The sequence below is a fragment of the Gadus chalcogrammus genome, chromosome 4 (genome assembly GCF_026213295.1).
Source record: "Gadus chalcogrammus isolate NIFS_2021 chromosome 4, NIFS_Gcha_1.0, whole genome shotgun sequence".
Classification (NCBI taxonomy): domain Eukaryota; kingdom Metazoa; phylum Chordata; class Actinopteri; order Gadiformes; family Gadidae; genus Gadus; species Gadus chalcogrammus.
The window spans coordinates 17695101-17714532 of record NC_079415.1 but is presented as its reverse complement, the minus strand read 5'-3'; the positions used below and the strand labels follow the sequence as shown (position 1 = coordinate 17714532).

The following is a 19432-nucleotide window of genomic DNA, read 5'->3' as shown; positions in this document are numbered from 1 at the left end:
TTGGTAATTGTGTTTGTATTGGTAACAGATGTATTAGTGAAAGGGAGAGGTCTATGATCACCCAGATTTCGAGTGAGACCGGGTCCTTACACTAAAACCACTTGCCTTTCCCTGTGTTTCAGTTTTTTTACCGGATAATGTTTAGTGTGGGTTATAACAGTACAGTATAGTTAATTCACAAAGTGAGCGAGACCACGTATCCTTTATGAAAATTACTGTTGTTTCTCCCCACATTTTGACGTTACATGTCAATATGAAGCAGGTTCCTAAGCTTTGAATGGTAGACTAACCCTTTTTTTTTTTTTTTTAATTAAGGTGTATTCAACACACAGGGCATCCTTCTGCCATCCTGTTACCTGCCTCTTCCTGGCGTTTCCCATCCATTTCTCTCTCCATTCCTCCTCCAACTTTACTCACTGTTTCCCTCTGTCATCATTTGTGTGCCATGACCCAATAACAACGGCACCTAGACTAGCCTCCAAAACGCCGTGGTGGAATCTGCGTGTGCGTCGGGGAGAGGAGGAGGGGGTGGGGGAGAGCGGAAGAGGAGGAGGGGGTGGGGGAGAGAAGGAGAGGAGGAGGGGTAGGGGGAGAGAGAGAGAAGGAGGGGGTGGGAGAGAGGGAGGGGAGGATGGGGTGGGGGAGAGAGGGAGAGGAGGAGGGGCTGGGGGAGAGAGGGAGAGGAGGAGGGGGTGGGGGAGAGAGAGAGAAGGAGGGGTTGGGAGAGAGGGAGAGAGGGAGAGGAGGATGGGGTGGGGGAGAGAGAGAGAGGAGGGGGGGGTGGGAGAGAGGGAGAGGAGGATGGGGTGGGGGGGAGGGACAGGAGGACAGGATGGGGGGGGGGGGGATATGGAGCGTCGGCTATTTAAGGGTTGAGTCTGCATCTGGGGGTCCGAGCTGCACTGGACTCCTCACACTTTAAAAAGACATTTTCCCCTCCTCACAGCCTGCCTTTTTGCTCGAACTCTCTCTCCCTCTCTCTCTCTGTCCCTCGCTCTCGTTGGCTGCCAGGCTCTCTGCACAGTGCCAGGGAGAAGGGTCTCCAGGAGCCAACGCTGACGAGAGGAGACAAAGGAAAATAGAGGAGGAAAGGAAAGAAAACTGAGAATATTTTATTTTTCTCCTCCATGAAGCGGTGAAACCAGATATCATAGTTATAACTAAGAACCCATGCAGTTGGCTGAGGGGGGACTCGCAGAAAGAGCGCCACCTCACCTGTGGAGACTTGTGAAGCCCGGTAGATTGACGCAGCAGCAGGTAAGTCACAGGGCAGGTTGTGATGTGGAAGATGTTGTTCAGAGGTGCAGGAAAGCAAAAGGACCTTAAGCTCATTTGAATGAATCCATGGACTTCTACGCAGGGTCGTGATTGCTATGTAATCATTCATTTTAGGGATGCATGTTTTACATTCACTATTCATCGAATCAAAAATTCACAACATCAAAACATCTTTATTCTGAATATTTAATTACCGTAGCTTTTATCAACACTCGCTGTTGTACAACGCTTGCGGCCACTCCACTGCATCCAGTTGATTGGTCTGCAGGGCGACAACTTTCTGAGAGTACTGGACGGATGCATGAAGTGACTCCTGGCTGCTGGGTGGAATGAATCACAGCCCGTCAGGGGAAACGGGCTCGATGCGATGACCGACTACTGGGGGACCCGGCATATGGAGGAGCTATTCACTGCCTTGCTCGGCTGCCTGGGAGAATATGCCGCCACAGAGCGCCCTGCCAAAAGGGATTTTCCAAATGTATCAAAGTGAATCAAAAAAAGTCTGTTTTATTTTGCGTGCATGTGTTTGTGGTTCTGTGTGTATGCGTGCATTTTGGTGTGTGCGTGTGTGTGTGTGTGTGTGTGTGGTTCTACATGGTAGTGTATGCGTGTGGGTTTCTCTGCATGCATTATGTATATGTGTGTGTATTCTATTGCCTCCGTGTGTGTGCTGGAGCAAAAGATGGTGTGGTTTGTCGGATCTTGGTACTTTTAGTGTCTTGGCACTTTTTGTGCTTGGGTGTGTGTGTGTGTGTGTGTGTGTGTGTGTGTGTGTGTGTGTGTGTGTGTGTGTGTGTGTGTGTGTGTGTGTGTGTGTGTGTGTGTTTGTGTGTGTGTGTGTGTGTGTGTGTGTGTGTGTGTGTGTGTGTGTGTGTGTGTGTGTGTGTGTGTGTGTGTGTGTGTGCGCCTTTGCCTGTACGTACGTGCGTGTGTGTGTGTGTGGGTATGTGAAAGTGTTAAGTAAAGTCTGGACTTGCATGATTATCCAGGTGTCTTTTTAGATTGGCTGTCCAGCGAATTATAGTTTTACTATGGCCAATGCAATCAAGTTGACTTTTCCATTAGAACAATTTAATAAATTATGGAAATGTTGGTTCAGTTGAAGGTGATTCAATCCTTCATTTGATCTTCCTTTTGGTAGGTTCACCAATTGCGATTGATACTCATATGAATAATACATCACTCATAGCATACCCGAATCTGTTCACAAGATGACCCCATACATGGCAAAGGAAATTGCAAACTTGACCTCATATAATTCATAATCGTCATAAATAATGTAGGTTTCACTTTGCATCATTGTTACTTTCTTTGCACTGCACCGTCACTACGGGGATGATGTTACATGTTATCTTGTATCTGTTCTTAACATTATGGGTTTTGTTGAGAATAAGGGTCGGCCTCTTTTCTGTCTGTGCCCTGGGGGACGGGGGGAGTAAGGGTTAGGGTAAGGGTAAGGGGGGGGGGGGTAGTTACAGTCCCATAGGGGTTTACCGGCCATATATTACATTCCATTGATTGTTACTTTTGTAAAGAATATATAGGGTGATCTATATGAACTACTTACAATGCGTTGTGAATAAATAAATAAACAGTTTTGTAGCGTCTACCGTCTGACTCTCTCTTAATTATTCGTAGCGGGAGACCTCATTTTCGTTGCTGACGTAAAACATGAGGAAAACGTTAAAGCTCTCAATGAGCTGTTGCCCGTTCTATTCTAGCCGGTAACTGTTCCCACCAGGAGCCTCGCCGTATGGATTCTTTCTCCGCTGCTCCTGATTGCTTCCAGCTGGTCCAGGTGCGTTAAGAGCTGCCCTCTTTCCTTTGCCATTGATAGCAAAAAAATGCACCAGGATGGAGACAGAGAGAAAACTGAGACCGGACCGATGAGTTGATGATTGATTGTCCCTGTCCGGCTGTGAGGCGGGAGTCTCAGACAGACCGCTGAGAGGCCCAGACACAGTTGTAGAAGAGGCACGGCAGACATTTCAGCAGTTGTATTGTTCACATGAAATATAGGTTGTATATATTGCTTCACAGAATATACCAGTTACTAGTTATCTGTGTGTTTGTGTGATTGTGTGTAAAGCTTGTGAAAGCACTGCTTTAAATTGCATGAAGAAATTGCTGACTGGGACAGAAATTATTTTCCGAAAGACCGCTAAGTCAAAGTCACTTTACAGGCACGAAGGTCACTTATGACTCTTTTCCATTGACAGTACCAGCCACGCTACTCGCCACGACTTAGCGTTGCATGAGTTGGTTTGGTTCCAGGCACGTTGTGTTTCCATCTAGAATAAAGTACCTCTTCAGTAGGGGCGGGTCGTCATAGCAGACATGCGCAAAACTGTAGTGACGTACTTATCCATGTGAAACATAAACAGACAGGGCTACACACAGGAGCGTCTCCACCTGTCACGGTCCACGGCATGTTCTTGCGCGCTGATGCACGTTGATCGGAACCCAAGGAAAGGTGGGCTAAGTCGAGGCGAGTTCAGCTGGTACTGTCGGTGGAAAAGGGGCATTAAAGTCCTAAGCCGAGAAGTCAGATGACATTTTTCGAACATCTTTCATTATTGCTGGTTCAGAAAACACGATTCATATGTCACACTATACGATCACAGAGCCAGGAAATCGGGCCTTGTCTCGTCGGAAGACTGGCCACACTACAAGATTCGAGGGTGTGATGCTCTGTACTTTGTATCATTCACGTTTGCAAGATATTTAGAAAATCGAATGTTTAGGACTGACATAAATGTTTTTTACATTTTTGTCATAAAGGTTCCAGTAGTTTTTTATATCTGCTCAATGCAGCAACTCCTCACAGTAGTTGCATTTCGCGTGACATGAGCTATACAAAGTACCTGCAGCAACAACCTAGCAACAGAGCGTCAACAATGGATCCCGAGTACCTAGCACTAGACATTATGCTGGCGGTTTGAGGTTTGTGATATGATAGCTAGCTAGCTAGTTATGATAGCTATTAGCACGTCAACAGCTGTTGGCTCCAACTTACCGGGTAGGTCAAGGCCGTCGGCTATTTCTCGCCAGGCTGTATCCCTTCACCCTATTGTGGAACTCCTTTGTGGACACGTCAAAAATACAGGGGACGTTGCTGCCACATTTCAACCAAAGTTTTCTCCATTATGTTGTTCCATTTTCTCTTGTTTTCTTTATTAGCATTCTTCTTCTTGCTATTATTTTTTGTAGTAGTTACTGTGTACTTAGCGTAGTGCAGTGAAGTCAGTTGGTAAACACTGCGCGTGAGCTCCAGCTGTTTGTGGGGTTCCCTCACGCAACTGGGGGCGGGGCTCCCTCATGTCAACAATGGATATGGGATTCCCCAAAAAATTCTGACATGCCAAACTTTTGGTCATGGGGTTTTCGTACGTCGCAGACGAAAACATCGCAGGTCGCAAGCATGTCACATTACAACACCTCGTCTCGTCGCCGACCTTTCAAAATCGTGTGCGGCTCGCAAATTTGTCTGCGACGAACTAATCGGGGCAAAATCAGGCTCAAATTGTGTAGTCTAAACCAGCCATGTAGTCTGGCATCCCCATACAAATTTATTGAAAAACTGTCATAATCTGGAACCTCTTCAATAGTTTTCGATTTCCAAGGGGCGCTACCAGCGGGCGCAGACCAAAATTCCTCTGGACGCATTTGTACAAACATGGAAGATGGCGGCATAGTTGACAATAGAGCAATGTAATTGCACAAAATACTTGTCCGTTTAACACAAGCGCAGGCATGTGTCATAACTACGTAATAAGTCTGTGTAACAGAAGTAAACAATTAAATGTTTGGGAAAACATTTAATTGGGCAAAAATCGTGTCTACATAACTGTATTGAAGTAATTTTATAGAATACATCATTTGAGCAAAACTAATTTGTGGGAACTTTACGATAAATTGGAATCTTACATGATGGGTGTTTGGATGCAATCTCACTTACAAACTTTATTACTCTGCTAGGAAGTGCAGCAATTCCACTGTTGGAATATCTTCCCACTTAATTCACTTGAACGGTGGGAATGTATCTGTGTCAGCAGAAATTACCCAAGGTCCAATGGTGATGGCCAAGTAGAGTATGCAAAGCTCCACCAATCATTTGTTGTAGTGTTAGAAAGCATAATGCCGGCCTGGTCTGGACACATCACGCCCACCTCTTTCTCCTTCTGCTACTCAACTTAACAGATGTCTTTCGTCCATGGCCAACATTCCCAGTTAGTCTTTTCCAGGTGGGAAAGTTCCCTCTTCCCTGCCAGCTATGAGGGAAAATAATACAGTTTAGGCAATTCTGGATTATAAATTAAGGATCCCATTTTGTGTATTTCGATCCCATGTCCAAATTGTCTCTTCAAGTCCCATGGCGATGTCCTCGGTCAACCCCGGGTTCACCTCCCCAATACATGCTTCAGACGGGAGAGCAGCAGCCTCCGGATCATATTTGAGTATGCTGGTGTAACGTCTGTAAATGTCAAAGACAATATAACAAGATTAATATTCTTGGATTTTGTCCTTTTGTTGAATTTAAAACCTGCCCATGAATTATTTTGTCCGCCCTGATGGGCAAACCTCAAGACTATAAATTATCCTTCTTTAGTTGCAAAAAGGCTTCTGATCTATAGGAACACCCTAAACACATTGGAAGGCTTTGTTTCCCTCAGTTTCTTACATCTCCAACCTTGGCCTTCTATAGCGCACATCATATGGGACAAACCCGTGAAACATGAGCTCCGCTTTATCATTTCGCTTCCATAGAGCAGGACAAGATGTAGAACTGGTCCGGCCCTTGGACCTTAGAAAAAGGAAGGCAACTAAGTTGTTGTGGCTTAATGGCTTTGACCCTGGAGGTCTTTGTAATCAGTGGCCAATGGTAGTGAGGGACAGGACTGGAAGGAGAAGAATAGGTCATTATCATACCCATAGAAGGTTGGACGCTGTTCAATACGAATATTACGACCCTACAGGTATGCATTTCTATTGTAGGGATTGCTGAGGAGCCATGCTGCTAAGTCCATTCAGGGGATATTCAAAAGTTTCCTTATTTTTCCTGCTCTCCCACGCTGAGGAAAAGGTTCTGATTCATCCTTGCGTTTTTCTACCACAAATGATAGAGTTCCAGTCTCTGGGTTATGAGGTCATCTGAGTCTGGGGGAACGACCACTCAGGAGACAATAAAGCGTTAATACAGGAATTCACCACATCACAAAAGAAACACAGCAATATGTGATGCACACTCACTTTAACTCTGACATTCATTTTGTATCTTTGCCATTTTCTTTTACGTTTTGCTCTTGTCTCGTGCTTTCCTCTCAGAGTGCTCACATGACTATGAATGCAGTCGTAAGCGCTCTGAGTCGGGGTCTTAGTGCTTACATTCTATCTCCATGCTGTGCTATGATTTAGAATGGTGTCAGTATGTCCCGTAGAGAACCTAATGAAAAGCAGATCCTATAAAGCATGTCTAGGACATATGAAGAATAGCAGAGTGACAGCATGGTATGTTCTTGGAAAATAGGAGTCCAATACGGCCCTTTGTGGACATCTGATGACATTCACCATTAACTATTATACATTATGCATAAGTAATACACTTTATTCAATTTGGTTTAAACTTGTCTATTGAAACTATTATCACCATTAAAATATCTGTACTTGAATTTAGCTGTCTGTCAAACAGAGTTCAGAGTTACATTGTATTGCTTATCGATACAAAGGACACATTTCTATCGATGTAGGCCAACCATATCGGTAGTTTGATCGATGATGTCTTTTCTGTTTGATTCAAAGGTCCTCCTACATTAACCAGGAACGGTTCGTAGTCTTCCAACTACCCCTTCCCAGTGACTTCTTCCAGCATGGGTCCAAACAGCCTGGGCCTCAGAGTCCTCCTCCTGACCGCTCTGCTGAGCATGGCCGGCGCCGGGCTGGTCCAGCGGACCATCAGGCATCGGCGGGAGTCCCTGGCGCCCACTGTGCGCGACAACCTCACCCTCCCTAACTCGGGTCAGCCCGTGGTCTTCAACCACGTGTACAACATCAACGTGCCCGCCAGCTCCGTGTGCTCTGTGGACCTGGACTCCCCGGGCAGCTCCGAGCTGGAACCCCTGGAGTCGGCAGACGGCCCCTCCTCCCCCGGGCTGAGCACCACCGAGCACACTCTGGACCAGGAGAACCAGATCGTATTCACCCACCGCATCAACGTGCCACGGCAGGCGTGCGGCTGCGCCGACGCCGATGCGGGCGGACTCCCGGAGCTGAAGGCGCTGCTGAGCCGTCTGGAGATGCTGGAGGCGGAGGTGTCCACGCTGCGACACCAGTGTGGCGGCGGAGATGCGGGCTGCTGCACCGCGCAGGTCACAGGTACGCACCGCGCCTGTTGGTTTGTTATGCACGGTCAATCGGCTTCAACAACACGTTTCTGAATACAAATAAATCCTTAATTTGGAGGAGAAGTTTAATTTAATGAAATATTTGTTGACGTATGAGTGATTCCAATGAGGTTTACTTGAATGATATAGTTTCAGTTTCATTTGGATACTCAGTCAGTGACATCACGTTTAATGGATGGATTTTAAGATGTTTAAGGCCCATTTTGTCTCCCAGACTTTTAGTAAATTGCTGTCTGGGGGGAACATTTCTGTCAGTGTGTGTGGCCTCATGTGCCTTCACACTTTCTCTTCTAGTTGTTTTTTGGTTTATTGGTCCAACAGGCATTACGAGCCATTTGTAATCATTTACTGTAAAACATTTTATAAGAGTTTGTTACGGTGGGAAGCCTTGTTACTTGGTATGGCCTTCATGCAACCACCCAAGTGAATGGATGCACTCATGAATGAACGAATGAATGAATTTGATGAATAAGTGACCGTGATAGATGATGGTTGCGTCTTGTGCACCGAAGTAGGTTAGTGTCCTGAGGCAGTCCCTGGTTTCTGGGTTAGAGTTTCGCTTGTAGCTCTTCAACGGCATTCATTTACTGGCCATGTGGTTATGCTGTGTGTCCTTCTTAATGGATTGTATTGTGATGGACATGTAGCTGGCGCTTTAGATGAGTGCAGCGACATTTTACAATGTTGTTTTATAAACAAGATACTACTCCAAACAGAGTTGGGTAGGTGATGATCATCTAAAACTTAATCTCAGACCTATAGTCCTACTAGGTTATAGCAGGACTACTTGCCCAGCTGTCCTACTACGTTATATCAGAGCTTCTTATCCAGCAGTCCGACTGTGTTATAGCAGAACGTCTGATCCAGCAGTCCTACTGTGTTACAGCAGAACTTCTGGTCCAGCATTCCTACTGTGTTACGGCATAACTTCTGTGAGAAGACGGCACAGAGCCTGGGCAGGAAACCAAAAACTGAAAGCGGCGGAGTTACGCCTTGCATCCTGTTAAGTTACAGAGATATTCTAAATAAGAAAATGAATTTGACTGGATGTAGCTTTCAGTATGGGACTTTATGTCAGTGGCATGTCTACAGTGGCCAATCTACACAGTGTTGATTTGAAACCTTCACAGAAACCTTTCTAGTTTGTTTTCGCCAATAACAGATCGCCGCTTCCAGCAACATGATTGGTCGGTACAAATATGAAATGAAAGGAAGTGAAAGAACCCATTCAGCCAGATCTGAGTGATCTGATGTGTGAGATGATCCCAGCCCAAACCAAATGCTTCCTAAGGTTTCCTCTGGTGTTGTTTGCCTGTGCAGGCGAGGTGGGCACCAAGCCATACTGCGGCGGCCACGGTAACTACAGCACGGAGAGCTGCGGCTGCGTGTGCGAGCCGGGCTGGTCCGGAGCCAACTGCAGCGAGGCCTCCTGCCCCAACGCCTGCCACGCCCAGGGCCGCTGCCTGGACGGCCGCTGCCACTGCTTCCCGGGCTTCTCCGGGGACGACTGCCGGCGGCAGGCCTGCCCTCGGGACTGCGGCGAGAGCGGCGCGTGTGTGGACGGGCGCTGCGTCTGCAACCCGGGCTTCCAGGGCGACGACTGCTCCCAGACCGACTGTCTGAACAGCTGCCTGGGGCGGGGCCGCTGCGAGGACGGGGACTGCGTGTGCGAGGAGCCCTGGGGCGGCCTGGACTGCTCGGAGCACACCTGCCCCAGCGACTGCTACGACCGCGGCCGCTGCGTCAACGGCACCTGCTACTGCGACGAGGGCTACGCCGGCGCCGATTGCGGCCAGCGCCTCTGCCCCCAGGGCTGCCACGGCAACGGCTTCTGCGGCGCGGACGACCAGTGCGTGTGCAGCGCAGGCTACGGCGGCGAGGACTGCTCGGCGCTCACCTGCCCCGGCGACTGCGGCGGGCGTGGCAGCTGCTTCAACGGCGTGTGCATCTGCGACGCCGGGTTCCGCGGCGAGGCCTGCGGCGAGGCGGCGTGCCCCAACGACTGCAACCGCGCGGCCGCTGCGTCGACGGGAAGTGCAGCTGCGACGCCGGATTCCAAGGCGACGACTGCTCGGAGCTGTCCTGCCCCGACGCGTGCCGGCACCGCGGCCGCTGCGTCGACGGCCAGTGCGTGTGCGACCAAGGGTTCGCCGGCGAGGACTGCGGCGTGCGGACGTGCCCGGGGAACTGCTACGGGCGCGGGGAGTGCGTGGCCGGCCACTGCGTGTGCGACCCAGGGTACGTAGGCGAGGACTGCGGCGCGCTGAGCTGCCCCAACGACTGCTACGGCCGCGGGCGCTGCGTGGCCGGGCGCTGCGTGTGCGACGAGGGCTTCGCCGGCGAGGACTGCGGGCAGAAGGCGTGCCCCAACGCCTGCCTGGCGCGGGGCTTCTGCCTGGACGGGGCGTGCGTCTGCCAGGAGGGCTTCTCCGGGGACGACTGCTCCGTGGTCACGTGTCCTGACAACTGCGGCGGCCGCGGGCGGTGCCTGGACGGCAGGTGCTCGTGCGACGTGGGCTACGAGGGGCCCGGCTGCGGGGAGCTGAGCTGCCCCGGGGACTGCCGGGACACGGGCCGGTGCGTGGAGGGCCGGTGCCAGTGTGAAGAGGGCTACATCGGAGCGGACTGCAAGCAAGGTGAGGTCTCAGGCTGAGGTCTTCTGATTGACGGATGGATTTATGAAATGCAGACTAGAAGAATTGATGTTGCAATATGTTGAATAAAATATAATATATATTCTAGGGCTGTCAAATGATTAAAATAAATATTCGCAATTAATCGCAAAGTATCGGGGAGTTAACTCACGATTAATTGATTAATTCTATTTTAAATCCAATTGAAGTAAATTTACAATATCAAATGGAATTATACATTATCGTTCATACCAAATGTATTTTATAAGCAAAAACTAGACCAATTGAACTTGAGGGAGTTTTATTGACTCGCTCAGTGAGGGTTGAATATGAAACTTACGGAACACCACATATTTGGGAATTGTAAACAGGCAGTTATTTAGTACAATTGTACCATATATATATATATATTTATATGTAGGCTATATATACAGTATATTGTTTGTTTTCGTAAGCATGTTTATTGTGCCTGGAAGATCAGAGGGTTACCTATGTATGCCTCTTCGTTATCTCTGCTCTCTAGTTTCCCCGCCGACGGACCTCTTGGTGAGCGACGTGACCCCCCACACGGTGGACCTGTCCTGGAGCAACGAGAAGCTGGTGACACAGTACATGGTCACCTACGTGCCCACGGGCCCAGGCGGCCTGCGCCAGGAGTTCAGCGTGCCCGGGGACGACAGCACCGCTCGGGTAGAGGGGCTGGAGCCCGGGGTGGAGTACCTGATCAACGTTTACGCCGTCCTCAACAACATGAAGAGCGTGCCCGTGAGCGCCCGGGTGGCCACCAGTAGGTCACCTCTCAACTACTGACCCACGGACCTATAGCTCCTAGAGTAGTCGGCTTTAAATACTAACATGATCAAATGTAAGGCACACTAATATATATTTATAGATTGGTTGATTTATGGACCAAAGGGCCAATGAAATATCATCAGATTCAATTATTCTGCATGAGTCTCTATGTATATTTGATTTGATCAAATGTATAACAAACAGATATATATAAATATAATGGATTAGATTAGTTTATTATTTATTTTAGATAAAATTAGACCAGAGAAGAGTGGAGTAGAATAGATGAGAGGATTTGATCATAGAATGATAAAGTATATTGTATGGAGACTTTTATGACGTCATGTATGTGTGTGTGTGTTATTTTCATGCGATGTCACGCCTTTACCTGTCAGGTCTTCCCCAGCCGGAGGGCTTGAGGTTCAAGTCGGTGAGGGAGTCTTCCGTGAAGGTGGAGTGGGACCCGCTGGAGATCACCTTTGATGGATGGGAGCTCAACATCCGCAACATGGTAGGTCTGCATCCACAGCACGGTAGGTCTATACCTCACAACACAGTAGGTCAATCTCACAACACTGTTGGTATATATATCACAACATGGTAGGTCTATCTATCACAACATGGTAGGTCTGAATCCAAAACACGGTAGGTCTGCATCCACACCACGGTAGGTATATATATCCCAACATGGTAGTCTACATCCACAACACGGTAGGTCTATACATCACAACACGGTAGGTCTATATAATGACCAATACTTTAGGTCTATATATCACAACACAGTAGGTCTATATATCAAAACATGTTAGGTCAATATATTTACCAACACGGTCGGTCAATATCCACAACACGGTAGGTGTTGGACAACAGGGAATCGCCCTTGCACAAACCACCGGGATACTTGAGTCAATAATTTACTTCCCCGTTCTCCAAAAAAGGTGCATGTAAGAATAATGTGTGGTATTTATCAAGTGCTTTATCAAGAGTTTATCTTGGACGGTCGGGATTGGTGCTGAAAATTTAACATTTGTTTTTGAAAGACTCTAGACTCAAGTCTTATGAACTTGTCATAAATATATACCTAAAAAATAACAGGCTTAACCTCACTATATACGTTTATTGACAATCAGCAACTCTAAAAAGCTGTGGATCTTTACAGAAAGAAGAGAATGGAAAGATTGTGAATATCCTGCCGTCAACACAAAACAACTTCGAGCAATCAGGGCTTGGTCCTGGACAGGAGTACGAGGTCTCTCTCCGAGCCATCAAGAACAACACGAAGGGCCCTCAGACCACCAGGACCTTCAGCACTAGTGAGTCCTCATTATGCCTCCGTGCATGCACCCTGGGTGGGTCGGGCAGTTGAAATGAAAGGGCGGCCGTTCTTCTGCGTCATCTCAGCACCATTATCCCTTCACGGCGGTAAACAGGCTTTTGTTTGTGTTTAAACTGTTTCCAAGGAATTTCTCTTACTGCTTTTAAATTATTAAACTACTATACACACTTTATGTAATGTATTTAATTAAATTGTAGTATATTTATATACATTTAAGACTAGTTTTACTTCCTAAAGGTACAATAACAATTGTACCGTACTAAATCACTAGACAATCATGATAATCATCATCAGAGATCAAGGAAACATGCTATTCCCCCTCCTCATCCTCATCTTCATTCGGTATCGGGTCGCAGGGGCAGCAGCTCTAGCAGGGGGTCCTTCTCTATCTTCCCTTTCCTGGGCCACATTTCCCACCTATGACGGGGGGATCCCGAGGCGTTCCCAGGCCAGAGTTGAGATATAATCTCTCCACTTAGTCCTGAGTCTTCCCCGAGGTCTCCTTCCCACTGGACGTGCCTGGAACACCTCCCTAGGGAGGCGCCCAGTGGGCATCTTTACCAGATAAACCACCTCAACTGACTCCCTTCTAAGCAGAGGAGCAGCAGCTCTACTCTGAGCTTCTATTTTCTGTAGGCAATTTGGTTCTGGCCTGTATGTTATGATCCCCAAGTCTGAGCACCCGGGGTTGTCATTAATGCAGCTAATTGGAGTAAAAAATAAAGCGTTTTATTCTGGGCGTGAACACGTATAATCTCCACAGGTAGCCTTATTAGAACTCATTTATAGAGTCTGTCTAAGCGCTTGTTAAATCTTCCACCTCGACTGTGTCGCTTCAGTTTATACGCACAGCAGCGGTGGAATGCCAGGCTGCATGGAAAACACATTTGGATTTACCGAGCCCCGCGCCACCGACCCCCTCCACTCCTCTCCGTTCCATCGTCTGAGGTCATCTATTTACACAGGCTGAGACACAGCACGGCCCAGCAGAAATATAACACAACAGGGGGAGGGTTATGCCCGGGACATTTTTTGGGGGGTTTGTATACGTAGGGGTGGTGGCAGCAGTGGAGGCTTAAGCGTATCCCTCAACCAAAGCTGGGGGATTTCTCATCTCAAAACAAAAATGAAGTATGCATTAATGTAATAATGTCCAGATAGAAATAAATGAATCAATGCTCTGATGAAGAGAGATAATCTGGTGTCCAGGCCTGATAAGCCTGTCCAATCATTTCATTTGGCCCACATTCAATGACTGGATGGCCTACTCATACCTACCAGGCTATGGGCACCCCCTCTGCCTGTGCTCTCAGTGTGCACAGCAGCAGTCCTGCCCAAGGCTAGGCGGACCTACAGATAAAGCTAGCGAGCTGGTCCAAAGTTGTGGGGCAGCGGCTTTGGAGGGAGGTCTGAGGGAGGGTAGGGATTTTTGTGTTTCTATGCTATCAAGATCAGGCCAACCCTGGCTAGTTTGTCCTAATTGCCTGCCTTAGCTTTAAGTATGAACAGGGTTCCAAAACACCCCTCCGTCATTGATGTTGCCTCTCTTACTCTGTGCGTTCCAGAGATCGAGGGCCCTCAGCAGGTCCTGGTAAAGGACGTGACAGACTCCTCTGCGCTGTTCTCGTGGTCCCAGCCTGTGACCGAGGTCACCAGCATCACGGTGACCTACGCGCCAACCTCCGACCCCTCGGACCAGACCAGCGTCGACCTCACCAATATGGACACCCAGTACATCGCAGGGGACCTGAGGCCCGACACCGAGTACCAGATCTCCCTGACCTCCAGGAGGCGGGGCGTTGCCAGCGACCCCGTCAGCAGGACCTTCACCACCGGTAAGGCCTTCAGGAGAGGCTCTTTACCCAAAAAGACCCACGGGTTTGCCATGACAGATACAGACGCAAAAGGAGAACCAAACCTCTGTGCCCTGCCTTTAAAATTGCTAAATCTGAGGGTGCAGGGCTCCCCCAGTTAACTCCCCTTCAGTTTTATTTCATCCGGGTGGAGGACTGTTTGACGGTGTGTCATATAAACGCTTAATCAGCAGGTTTTGGGTCGCCCTATCAGCCAATAAGAAGTCATGCATGCAACTGCATGTGTTCACCCTAGCAAGGAGAGGCCTAACTTCTCACCCTTATGAGCAGTAAGGCGTTAGGCCCTTTGGTTAAGCATGCTTACTTGTAGATGTTCGTCTGGTCGTCGCCACTAGCCAAAAGCAATGCCTTGGAAGAGGGTCGGTCGGTCTCGTGACTAGACTATCCCCTAGACTCTCCAGACCACAGAAGTTTATTTGATTCATTACATCCCAACAAACACTGCACACTGGGGTGTAATAGTCTCAAAGTACCTACCACAGCAATTTCCCAAACATACAACATTATAGTCTGCCTTTTGAATATCAAAGACATCCTTGGATTTCCCTCCCGCGCCCCTCTAGATCTGGATAGTCCCAGGACCCTGAAGACCCTGTCTCAGACAGATGACAGCATCAGCCTGGAGTGGAGCAACAGTGAGGCGGACGTGGGCGGCTACAGAGTGAAATACACCCCCTTCTCCGGGGGTTCCCCTCGTGAGGAGCTGTTTCCCAGCGCCGCGGGAGAAACCACAAAGGCTACCATTACCGGTAAGAGGATAATGCACTAAATACTAAATACACATGAATACTTTGTACTTTACTCAATCATGTTTTTTCCTTTCCTGTGTTGTGCACGACAGGGCTAAGACCAGGCACGGAGTACGGGATCGGAGTCACCGCTGTTAAAGATGAGCGGGAGAGTTTGCCTGCGACTACAAATGCAGCCACTGGTGAGAGACTTACTGCCATCATCATAAAAATCCTCCTCAGACCGCGGTGGGAACGCACACATGGGGAAATGATATTAGAGCAATCTTGGCAACAGCATAGAGTATGAGTGGTTTATAGTCTACAGCGGACTTGATGAGACTTTTTAACGACAATCGTTCATGAAGTTTCAGCCTCTGTCTAAGTGTTGCCTTTGTTGTGTATTTTAAACATTATGTGATTGATTTCACATTGGATGAGACAAGATGTTCTTTATTCATACCAGACGGGAAACAAGTCTATGGCCAAATCTCTTAATATTCATCCCTTAATAACTTTTTTCTGAAATTTCAACGGTCAAACGGGACCTCATAAAAACAGATAATATGGAAATGAACTAGCCACAGTGGTCCTGCACAGAGACACATTGATTGGCTTAGTACTACGAGAATCAGATACTAGTTTTGGTGAATGAGAATGCTGCTAGGACTTCTGAAGTGGACCTTTCCAAACCAAAGGCAGCTAGTGGAACTACACATAAACAAATAAATAAAACATATGTAAAAAATAACCCTAATGAGATTAACAGTTTTAAAATGATAACACACGAATCCTTCTGATCTACATCCCCTCCTACTCCCTCAGATCTGGATCCTCCCAAAGACCTGGAGGTGGTGGATTCGACGGAGACCTCTCTGATGCTGCGCTGGAAGAAGCCCAAGGCTAAGCTCAACGGCTACACGCTGGCGTACACCTCCAGAGACGGCCCCTCGCAGGAGCTGAGGCTGCCTCCCACGGCCACCAGCCTTGCCCTCGATGACCTGAACCCGGACACGCTGTACAGCGTGGCCCTGACCGCGGAGCGGGGTCCCAAGAAAAGTTCCCCAGTGAGCCTGTCTGCCTCCACAGGTGGGTGGTCTATTGAAGAGCTCGTCTTAAGGCATGAGGGAGCTTTCATTTGGAAATATTTTGTTATTGTTTTCCTCGATTTCAGGTTAAACCACATTTGGCAGTTTATATCTGTGTTAAAGGTTGTATCAGCGATTCTAAGCCGATCCATTTCATCTGAACTTTCCTCTCCTTCAGAGTCTTGCGCTGCGTTCATGATACATTTTACTGGAGGCACGAAACACGGAAGGGAGGGGCGAGCTGGCCCGGTTTGTTTTGGATCTCGCTCCAAATACCAACAGAAGTGATGTCACCCAACATCGCTGATACAACGCTTAACCTTTAAAAAAAATAGCTTAAAGCCTCTCACGTAAAATAAATATTTTATTCTGCTCCAACATCTAAGTGTGAAAACATAACAATAATCTTTCCATCCAGAGATTAGAATCATTGTACACGAGTACAGCTCTAATAGACACACATTAATGACATAATAATATATATTTATTCCTTTATTTTGAGGTGCAGACCAAACCGAGTGAATGGCTACACACTCTCATGTGTTCTCCGTGTGTGCTATACCTTGTGTGCTCTCTTGTGTTTCTCCTGTAGCCTCTTACACGTTTTATTCAGCTCACTCCGATGTTCCCGAGCTCACACCTCAGTCAGGGCTGGACGACAATATCATTAGCTTCGCACACCTAGACACGCCCCCTCGACTCCCAGCTCTCGGGGATGGGGCCCGCGGACGAGCTCGCAGGCCTCAATGTATCGGCGCACACGTCCGATGGATTCGATGTCTCGTGGGAGCTCAAACCTCCGGCGGCCTACGACAGCCTCGTGGTAGAGTGCAGAGGTCCGCTCCAAACGCTGGCAGTCATGGAGGTCGTCCTCAGCGGAAATTCCACCTGCTCTAGAATCCGAGGCCTGAACGCCTCCACAGAATATCGAATCACACTTCACGGGATTACCGGTAGTAATGGGTCCCTGCTTCTTGAGGCTATCGCCGTCACAGGTATACTGTTTCCTTTGGCACGCATGTTGACCCAAGACCGCATCCATAACGTAGTGATGAGTCCCCTCTTCTGGGAATGCAAAGCTTGTCTTGTTGACTTGCAGTTTTGGTTTTGAAGACCTGCTCAACAGTTCGTACGGCATGATAAGGATCATAAACAAGACAACTGCATCCTTCAACAATCGTTGCATGTTTTCAATGGAGCCGACTATTGCATACCAAATAAGAGAACACGTATACATTTTCTATCGAGCATTCTCCATGCCTAAACAGTGCATGTTAAATAATCACATTCAGCAATTCACTTTAATAATCACATTTTACAATGTGCTTATTCAAATGGAACAATATATTAGTCCTGATATATTCGTTCAAAAGGACAAGTCGATAAAGGGAATGGCTGTGCATGGCTTCTTCCTCCATTCGAAGATCTGAGGACTTCCATCCTGGAGGCCTTCTGAAATCTTCGAGCGTTAAACATTCAGACGGATGTTATTAATGCAATTGCATTAAATGTATATTCATGCGTTTGCGAGTTTGTTCGATCGCAAACGTCCGGCGTTTGGCGATGTACGCGTGGTCTACGGGGGCCAGCGACATCCAGAACGCACCTTAGAGGGTCACCTATTGAACCGTTGTGTGCCACGTCACCGGTGCAAAGTTGTCCGATGTTTTGTTATTTTCCACGATATGACGATAATAATGTGTCAAACTCTTTAACACTTCTTGAACATACTTTTATTCTCCATAGCACCCGAGCCCACCTCTCCAGGCTTAATTATGAATGTCACAGACGTCCTAACCACAACAACAACAACAACAACAACAACAGCATCAACAACAACAACAGCAACAACCGCAACCTCAACAAGACCACAATCTTTTTCAGAAACAGCACCTGTCCCCACCATAGTGGTCTCACACACTCTTGGTTCCCCTTCCGTTGTGGGGACCGAGAGTCCCCTCACAGAGCCGTTTGGGGCGTTCACGCTGACACACGTGTCCTCCACTAGCGTGGGGGTCAGCTGGTCGGCCCCAGACCAGACCTTTGATAATTTTCTGGTGGAGCTGAGCTCCCCATCGGAGGAGGCACCTGCGCGTACCACCATGGTAGCAGGAAGTGAGGGAGGCGCTGAGATAGAGGGCCTGTCTCCCTCGACGCGTTATGAGATTACATTGTACGGCCTGGTGGAAGGCGTGCGGTCGCAACCTCTGAACATTTTTGTTGATACAGGTACTTGAAGCACAATAATAGAGTGGAGGAACACATATCCAGTCTGCATTTTAACGTGGCATTCATGTGTTCACATGCATCTCCCTAGCGTCTACTATTGTTTCGCTCTTTTCATCGTTGTTTCCCAATTGATCTGATCATGATTCGTATCCATAATCCATTGTGTATTTTCTGACCCCCTCCATGGTGGATGCGTGTCATCTCTGCAGAGGAGATCAGCCCTAGGGTGCTCACCCTCACCGTCTCTGACACCACATGGGACAGCTTCAATGTGTCCTGGAGCCCCCCGGCGCACCAGGACTTTGAGGGCTTTGTCCTTGAACTAACAAACTTGGAGAACCCGGCCGAGAGCCAGAACCTCACTCTGTCCGGGGAGGCCTTCAGCCTGCTGGTGTCGGGGCTGGACCCGGACACCGGCTACATGGTGGGCCTGTACGCCATGCTCCCGGACCGCTTCCTGGAGCCGGTGTACACGGAGGCCACCACAGGTACCCGGGTCTCCAGAGCAGACGCCTTCCTATTCCTCCTCTTCATCTCTTCTACTTCCTGCTGACTTCCCATCCGTTGATCCCTACATTTCGGTTCATACTCTCTTGTGAACTACTACTGCTACTACTACTACTACTACTACTTCTATCACTACTACTACACATTCAAACAAAAAGAGATGCTAAAAACATCATTTGCGTCTCCCATTTTGCGTTGCCATCCAACAAATAGCATTGCATGAAACAAACCAAGACCAAAGCCAAACAAAAACATAACTGCATTTTGTCATAAACGTCTGCATTGTGTCCTCAACATCTGTATTTGGTCATCAACATCTGCCACCCTAACTGACATGCTTGTGTCCCGTCGTTACCATCCAAGCCGTGTGCTTGAGTTTGTGGCCGGGAGAGGGTAGGCTGGGTGATGGTGGGTGGGTGATGGGGTGATGGTGCAATACCGGTCCCCCATGGCTGAGCCGAGCCAGGGGCCTTCCAACGACCACCCTCCCCCTGTATTGCTCCCCCGTGGCCCCCGAGTGCATGAAGCCCCCCTCCCTGAATGGAGCTCCTTGCATCGTGGGATGT

General features: G+C 48.3%; 1 protein-coding gene across 1 annotated transcript in view; it reads left to right on the top strand.

The window, feature by feature from the left end:
• Positions 1–876: 876 nt before the first annotated feature.
• LOC130380908 (tenascin-like) overlaps positions 877–19432 on the top strand; it is a 30446-nt gene continuing 11890 nt past the window's right edge. The window contains 12 exon segments of the mRNA XM_056588336.1: positions 877–1257; positions 7078–7650; positions 9000–9686; positions 9689–10315; positions 10836–11099; positions 11500–11615; positions 12264–12417; positions 14006–14275; positions 14878–15063; positions 15156–15245; positions 15868–16131; positions 18569–18847. Coding sequence (XP_056444311.1) covers positions 7146–7650; positions 9000–9686; positions 9689–10315; positions 10836–11099; positions 11500–11615; positions 12264–12417; positions 14006–14275; positions 14878–15063; positions 15156–15245; positions 15868–16131; positions 18569–18847 — 3442 coding nt within the window. The 5' untranslated portion in view covers positions 877–1257; positions 7078–7145.